This window comes from Lontra canadensis, unplaced genomic scaffold, assembly GCF_010015895.1.
Source record: "Lontra canadensis isolate GAN:19392208 unplaced genomic scaffold, GSC_riverotter_1.0 scaffold61, whole genome shotgun sequence".
Classification (NCBI taxonomy): domain Eukaryota; kingdom Metazoa; phylum Chordata; class Mammalia; order Carnivora; family Mustelidae; genus Lontra; species Lontra canadensis.
In genome coordinates, this window is record NW_022631055.1 from 8162694 (window position 1) to 8171302 (window position 8609).

Genomic DNA, 8609 nt, shown 5'->3' on the forward strand with positions numbered 1-8609 from the left:
TAAAACACACAAGCGAAGTCCCTCACATCTTTACTTTTTCTACTCTTAAAAATAATAACCAAATTAAAGAGGAAGATAATTACCTTAAATGCCAAATACCAATCATTCTCCTTTGAGGCCTTACTTCCAGCTCTATTCTTATAAACTTCGACTCTGTACTGTCGAACTAGAAGAAGATCTTTTACAAAAGACTCAAAATTCATTTTACTAAGCACAACACTCTCCAAGGTCTTTGTTCCTAAAAAAAAATATTAAAAATACATATTACACATTTGAGGATTTAAAGTGGTTAAGTGTTCAGGTACCTAACATGATGGTTCCCCCCCCCCGCCCCCGCAAAGCTACATTCTTCTCTCAGTAATTCATTCCTTCAATAAATTGTTTATCAAGTACTTACTACTCATCCCAGTTGAAGAGTATAAAAAGATGAATAGATGTAGCACCCAACCTTTTTCTGTGGAACCTATGCATCAAAATAAAAAATTAAAAAGATACAAAGATAGGAGCACCTGGGTGGCTCAGTCAGTTAAGTGTCTGCCTTCAACTCAGGTCCTGTTCTGGGATCGTGGGATTGCAGGGCTCCCTACTCAGCAGGGAACATACTTTTCTCCCTTTCCTCCCCACTCACGTTCTCTCTTGCTGTTTCTCTCAAATAAATAAATAAATAAAATCTTAAAAAAGAAAAAGAAGACGAGGAGGTGGAGGAGGAGGAAGAAAAAATACAAAGACAGGGGCGTTTGGGTGGCACAGTTGGTTAAGTGTCTGCCTTCACCTTGGGTCATGATCTGGGATTGAGCCTCATATCAAAGATAAAAAAGAGTAGGGGCACCTGGGTGGCTCAGTGGGTTAAGCCTCTGCCTTCAGCTCAGGTCATGATCCCAGGGTCCTGGGATCAAGCCCCACATCGGGCTCTCTGCTCAGCAGGGAGCATGCTTCCTCCTCTCTCTGACTGCCTCTCTGCCTACTTGTAATCTCTGTCAAATAAATAAATAAAATCTTTAAAAAAAAAAAAGTTTAACCTAAATTTAATAATAGATCATGCCAAGTACAAATATCAAATACAAACAAGCATAAAGATTAATTAAATGACATAAGGCAACTGTTTTGTACAGCTAAGCACAGGTGATACTTCCAATATCCCTTCTATTAGTTACAAGTACTAGCAAGAATTCCCAGTGTGTGACACGGTGAAAAAGGGCTCAAATCTTGCCTCTCTTAAGGTTCTTCCCTAGAACATTCTGTACCTCACTCAGGACTGGCAAACAATTATCTACAGCAACCAGGGAGGTATCAAACGAGCAAAGGAAGAGCAACAGACCTGACATGGCAGGTGGCTTCAAAAGAGATCATATGGAGTGGTCGAAACAGTGACAAAAGAAGGAAAAGCACACTGGGGTAAAGGGCTATGTCAGAGAGAGCAGCCACTCAGCTCAAACACACTGCTGAACCATGGGGATATTTATACCCAGAGTTTTCAACTGCGGGGAATTTTCAAAAGCAGCTCAAAATATGAATTTTTTTCCAGAAATCTCCCTATCTTTAAAATATAGTCAATCAGTTCAAACTTGGAGCAAAACCCTATTTAGGATACCAATTTCAACTCAGTAAGTTTAACAGTCACATTTTCTTACAGACTTGAATAGACTGCTGTTTCTTTAGATTGCATTTAGACAGCAAGTTGCATGAGAATTGTTTACTCTAGAATCCCACTCAACAAGGTCTGTACTCACGTTCTCAGAGGCATGTGCAAGACTGAAGGCCTCCAGCCTGCAACAGGCTTGTATCTCCCAACTAACACTCACTCAAGATCAGAACCTGAGTGGAATGGTCAGCCCTATCTAAATTATTTCCTGGTTTTGCCTAAAACTCTTCCCATTTTGCCCAAGACTCTCCCAGTTTTAATACTGAAAGTTTGGTGTTCCAGAAGCCCCCTCAGTCCCAAGCAAATGAGAATGATTGGTCAGCCTACCAACCCATCTAGTTAAATTCCCTGTGAGTAACATTATTCAAAAGATGAGACATCATAAAAATAAAAACAAGGGGAAAAAAAAAAACGTCAAGAAAAGCAGCACAGGCACCTGGGTGGCTCAGTCAGTTAAGCGTCCAACTCTTAGTTTCCGCTGAGGTCATGATCTCATGGTCTTGAGATCAAGCCCCACATTTGGTTCTGTGTGGAGTCCACTCTAGAGATTCTCTCCCTCTGCCCCTCCTCCTTCTAGTACAGACTCGCTCTCTCTCTAAAATAAATAAATCTTTAAAAAAAAAAAAAAAAGCAGCAAACTAGAGTTAATATAAAATCAGAGAATTTCTCCCAAAGGTTCTGATAAACACCACTGTGAATTTTACCAGCAACTTCCAGTAAATACAACAGTGAGTTTCAAAAACAGTTTTTCATATCATCCTTTAAATTAAAAGGCAAAATGTAAAATCCAACTCAACAAAAACAATTCTGAGAGGGGGAAAAAACAAGATTAGTCTGGCAAAATTCTGAAACAGCTCTTAAATCAAACCAGGATATGCCAGCCGAACTGTCTGCCCAGCATAGGATTTTTTTTTTTTTTTAAAGATTTTTATTTATTTATTTGAGAGAGAGACAGTGAGAGAGAGCATGAGTGAGGAGAAGGTCAGAGAGAGAAACAGACTCCCCGCGGAGCCGGGAGCCCGATGCGAGACTCGATCCCGGAACTCCAGGATCATGACCTGAGCCGAAGGCAGTCGTCCAACCAACTGAGCCACCCAGGCGTCCCCCAGCATAGGATTTTTAAAGTACTTGATATTGAAGGCCATTACAGGATGAACAAGCACTCTCAGATCCACAAGCCCCACCCCTCCCTATTACACCCAACTACTTTGCACATCAATGTTATCTACCTGGGTCCAGAGCAAACCGGTCAAAACTTTCTACAGCCACTTTTTTAAAAAAGATTTTATTTATTTATTTGAGAGAGAAAGAGAGAGAGAATATGAAAGGAGAGAGGTTAGCGGGAGAAGCAGACTCCCCACAGCACAGGGAGCCTATGTGGGACTCGATCCTTAAAGTCCAGGATCATGACCTGAGCCAAAGGCAGTTGCTCAACCAACTGAGCCACCCAGGAGTCCCTCTACCCACAACACTTTGAACATAAACACAGAGTCACAACAGTGGTGATTTCTGAAGAGTGGGTGGGGTGAAGAGATAAATGAGATGATTCCTCTCCCCCATGGCCTCCTCTACCTCTATTGCTAATAAGACAGGCCACCCAACTGCCAAGGTTATCCTGTGAAGTTACTATTTCTCTCAAAGGAGTTTTTGTGACACACTGGGTGGTGGTGCATTTTAAGTCTTATTTACTGATGAGCACCGAAAGTGCTACTCTAGGTTCCTGGTGAAGAGACTGGCATTGTATGCTTTATCTAACCTCCTGGGCAGTAAAGCTGACATGGTGTGAAATAAGAGAACAGGAACAGAAAGGTACCCAGCAGAAGGAATAGCCTCAGGTTCATATAAGATTCTTCAAGAATAATTTGGAGCCCCCAACCTCATTGAGATGACAATTACCATGTGTCTGCTACATGTGGGCATCATGCTAGGGGTTAGAGTTCAGAGGAAGACACTGGTTAAAATACAGGTTCTGCTAAGAGCTTTCAATCTATTGGGATACACAGGCAATAGGTAGAATAAATGCTATGTCTAGGGTAAGAAGGCCCAAGAGCAGCAAATACCTAAGAGGGGTAGGGCAGCTAACCAGGCAGTCTTAACAGGGAAATCAAGAAAGGCACCCAACAGGAGATGCTTTCTAAGCTGAATTCTGACCAAAAGAAAAAAAAAAAAAAAAAAAAAAAAGAGGCAAAACCCAAGTAATTTTCTTTTTCAGTGACTCAGATTTCTTATCCATAAATTGGAGCTCAGTACTAACCCATCTCACAGGGCTTTTTTTAAATAATACTGTGATCATTAAATGTTGAAGAATAAAAGTAGCTTAAAAGACGTGAGTAAGTCTACCTGCCAGTAGAATGAACCAGAGGAGACGACCCCAACTCTGAAAGAGGGGATTGGGATCCAGACCACAGCAAAAGGCTCGTCTCTTCACCGGCACAATAGGGAGGAAAAAATGGGTACAGATGAAATTAAAAAGTACAGGTTCAAGAAATAACCCAAATGTCTGTGAACTGGCAAATGGGTAAAAACAAGATATGATGTATCCATACAATAGAGTATTTTTTGGCAATAAAAAGAAATGAAGTACTGATAGCAGAGATGAACCCTGAAAATATTAAGTGAAAGAAGTCAGTCATGAAAGACCACATATTTTAGGATTCCATTTTTTAAAAGATTTTAATTCTTTATTTGAGAGAGAGAGATACAGCAAGCAACCATGACCAAGGGAAGGGGCAGAGGGAGAAGCACACTTTCCGCTGAGCAGGGAGCCAGAAGCAGGACCTGGTCCCAAGACCCTGAGATCATGACCTGAGCCTGAGGCAGATGCTTAACAAACTGAGCCACCCAGGTGCCCTTAGGATTCCATTTTTATGCAATGTCCAGGGTAAGTGAAATCTAGAGAGATGAGAGGTTAGTGGTTGCCTAGCATTGGGAGAATTGGGGGAGGGGTGTGTGTGACTGCTAAAGGGTGCAGGGTTTCTTTTGGGGACAGAAAAAAATGTTTTAAAAATTTACTGTGGGGGCACCTGGCTGGTTCAGTTGATAGAACATCCATCTGACTCTTGATCTCAGGGTCTTGAGGTCAAACCCACGTTGGGTGTAGAGATTACTTTAAAAACAAATATATAAATAAATAAGATGTACTGTGGTGGGGCACCTGGGTGGCTCAGTCAGTTGAGCATCCAACTCTCAGCTCAGGTCTTGATCTCAGGGTGCTGAGTTCAAGCCCCATGTTGGGCTCCACACTGGGCGTGGAGCCTACTTTAAAAAAAAAAAAAAAAAGATGTATTGCCATGATGGTTGCTTAACTTTGTGAATATACTAAAATCCACTGAATTATAAAACAGAACACTGAAATGTTTACATGTGTCAATCAAAAGTAAATGTGTGAATCATACTGTATGTGAATAGTATCTCAACAAACCTGTTATATTAAAAAAAGTATCCTTTTGGGGCGCCTGGGTGGCTCAGTGGATTAAAGCCTCTGCCTTCGGCTCAGGTCATGATCCCAGAACCCTGGGATCCAGCCCCACTTCGGGCTCTCTGCTCAGGAGGGAGCCTGCTTCCTCCTCTCCCTCTGCCTGCCTCTCTGCCTACTCGTGATCTCTGTCTGTCAAATAAATAAATAAAATCTTAAAAAAAAAAAAAGATCCTTCTGAGGGCAGGAAATTGAGAGAGTTCTAACAATTTGTCTTCTATAGAGACAAGTTTGACTGCTAAAGAATGTGGGAAAAGGTCGGAGGCTCTGAGATTTGCCTCAAGTGCAAGTGCACGTGACCCCCATCAGGTTATTTACAGTTCATCAGGCCTTACAATCCAGGCATAATTTACCAATCTGGGGTCATTTCTCAATAAGCAATGCTGCCTAGAAACATAACTAACCTTAATTTGATCAAGGTTACCAGGTGGAATAGAGAAGCACAGAAAAAGGTTTTGTTAACCCTTTACCTAAATGGTCTAATATTGAAATGAAGGAAAATTCCTTCCAAGAAACAAGTATTGGCAGCCTCACACCAACATACATTATTTAAAAAGATGCTCTGTTACACTCCATCTTGTACAGTGAAAACTGCAAGACACCCACTTTGGGGATCTCCGAGACATTTTTGAGAACCTCCCTCTTTCACTTATTTCAGCCAATTTCTAGTAACAAATGATCTATCTTTTTCTAACTGTTATTATCCAGGGCACCTAGGTGGCTCAGATGGTTAAGCGTCTGCCTTCAGCTCAAGTCATGATCTCCTGGTCCTGGGGTCCAGCCCCATGTCCGGCTCCCAGCTCAGCAGGGGAGTCTGCTTCTCCCTCTCCATCTCCCTCTCCACCTGCTTGTGCTCTCTCTCTCAAATGAATAAATAAAATCTATAATTAATTATTTAATTTAAAAAATTTCACTGTTACTATCCCACCCGAACATACAGTAGGACAATCTTTTACCTAAAATGTGTTTGGCATAAATGTTTAACCTAAGAACTAGATCCTTAAGAATAACTCACATTTACTTGCTAATCTCTGAAAAGTTAAATTCACCTTTAACACCATTCTCAATATGAACAGGAAGTGACTATCTAGATTATTCTTAGGAATGCACCCAGTAAACGCCTACATTTTAACTTTCAAGAGCAATGAAAGGAAAAAAAATTTTTTTTAAAGTCTATACTCCACTATAGAAGATTCTGGATATTCATACTAAACTTCCTTCCCAGTAAATGGGTGTAAAGCTTAGCATCCATTATTCGTTTCATAATCTAAATTAGAAAAATAAAAACATTAGACTCATTAACGGGTGCTTAAAAAAAAACAGTGATTCAATTTACAGAACCATACAAGTATGTTTAGAACTTTTTACATCATTTTAAATGCTTAAATTATTCTAAGCTACATAATACAAAAATAGGAGAGCTACATTCACTAGCCTTGAGTAACTTTAAAACTGGAAAGTGACTTAGACCATTATTAACTACGAAGCCATCCATCCCTCACTATCTCTGGCTGGTCTTCATTGATCCTAACACCTCTCCTCTTGCGCCTTCTAACCGAGTCCCCATCTTACAGCCAAACATCCAACACACCTCTCCACCTTTACTTACGTCATCCAACCTCTGGGCCTACAGCATAAAATTTCAACTCAGCACAACGAAAAAAAGCCTTCCATCCTCTGACCCCACCCACCTGGGCCACCCTCCTCCCGGTTTTCTGCTCCGGGGACACCAATCTGCCTTTTTTCAGACCCTCTCCCCAGCGAAAGCCTAGTCCTTCAAGACGCAAGAGAAATTTATTCTCATCCAATGCTGCTTCTGTGGTCTCCAATCGTTGCCATTCCTGCTTCTATGCCTTTTCAACAACTCGCTATGGAGCACACACTTCCACAGTTCTTCACCTTCAATAACTGATTATTTCTGCCTTGCTCTCCACTAGAGTGAGCTCTGTGAAGGCAGAGATACTGTCTTTCCCAGTGTCCATAACCCTCTCTGACACAGCAACACTCAATAAATTTTTGCCTGATGAATGAAACATTAACATCCATCTGCATGTGGCAAAGGCAGGACTAGAACCCACGACTCCTCACTACACCCTCCCCCTCACTCCGTTATGATGGAAAGAATGCTCCATCATAACGGTGCCGGGGAGTAAAGCAATCAACATAAAACATCTAGAACGTCTAGCTCACATAGTGTGAGAAGTCTGCACCCTTTCAAGGAGAGATTATGCGAGAGACATGGGGCCGGATTACGGAGGGCACGCATAGCCGAGCTGAGGTCAAGACAAACGTGACTATCCGTCACAGATGTTAAGTGGAGGCGCCGCGACGCGAATCCAAGAAATGTGGCTCCAAGTCCGAGGTCCTGACCACTTGACACTGCTGCCTATCAATAGCAACCCGTTCCAGATCCCGGCACTGAACCAGAGTTAAGTGGAGGGTGGGCAAAACCACACCGATGACATGAAATGTTCTCCCAAACCCCCTTCTATTTTAAATCTCACTCCTGGACCGCAGTTTGCGGGGAGATCTACAGGGCCAAGGCGGGGCTTTGAGCAGACACCCATGCGACTGCTGTGCAATTAAAAACAAAAACCAATGTATTAAAACGCCGGGCAGAGCGGTCGCTCCTTCCGTGTCTCCTGTTAGTTCAGGTCTGCGGCCGCTGCAGAGGGACCGACTCAAGGGCGGAGGCGGGGCAGAGGCGGATGGCGTCCCACTTGGCCAGGCAGCAGCCAGAGGAAGCGCCATCCCTGGGAGGCACCGACGTCCCCGCCCCCGTAACTCCTTGCCCTAGAGTCCGTTCGCTGCCCACCGCCCGAGGGGAGCCCGCGCAGTCCCCGCCCTCACCTGCCGGCCCTATGTACTTGACTACCCCCTGGGTCTTGAACACTTCTCGGGCGGCCAGCAGCGCGTCCTCGTGGTGCGCGGTGTAGAAGTCGCCCCGGTCGAAGAGGCGCACCGTGGTGGTCGGCTTCTCCGGCATCGCCTGGAAGAAGCGCACAAAGCCGACCTCGGACGCGCTCTCCAGCTGCAGCGTCTCCTTCGGTTGCACCGCCATTTCGGAACCTCTCCGCGGACTGCCAAAAGGAACTGCGCGACCCCGCACCCCCTAAGCTGTTTCCCGCCTCCCTTCCCTCCCTCCTGTGCGGCGTCCGGCCTTTGCTGAGACGCCCAATCAGCACCCACCGCTGCTTTTTGGTGGGTGGGAGTCCGCCGCGGTAGCCAATCATAAGCGGACGCGGCCCAGCTTCCCGCGCACGCTGACGACTCTTGTCTACTGCGCATGCGTAAACCTAGGTCGCGCGCCGACCCTGGCAGCCAGCCAACCTGAAAAGATTTCAGGTCCAGGTGTTTCTTTCTGCTGCGCTCGCGTGGGATATGGGTGGATGACTAATTAGGGAAGGCGGTCAGGTGGGCCGTTCTGGCAGTTTTGAGTTTGTTATGTACCCAGAAGCATGAGAGTGAAAGCAGAAAGAAACTCGAGAACAA

The 8609-nt window shown here is 44.1% G+C and overlaps 1 protein-coding gene across 1 annotated transcript in view; it reads right to left on the reverse strand.

Annotated features, from left to right (window-relative positions):
* Positions 1-8249, reverse strand: part of MSH2 (mutS homolog 2) — a 77168-nt gene extending 68919 nt beyond the window's left edge. Inside the window, exons 1-2 of the mRNA XM_032877848.1 lie at positions 7968-8249; positions 84-238 (exon numbers count right to left, since the gene is read on the reverse strand). Of these exons, the coding sequence (XP_032733739.1) occupies positions 84-238; positions 7968-8178 (366 nt within the window). The 5' untranslated portion in view covers positions 8179-8249. The remainder of the gene's footprint in view (positions 1-83; positions 239-7967) is intronic.
* Positions 8250-8609: the final 360 nt, after the last annotated feature.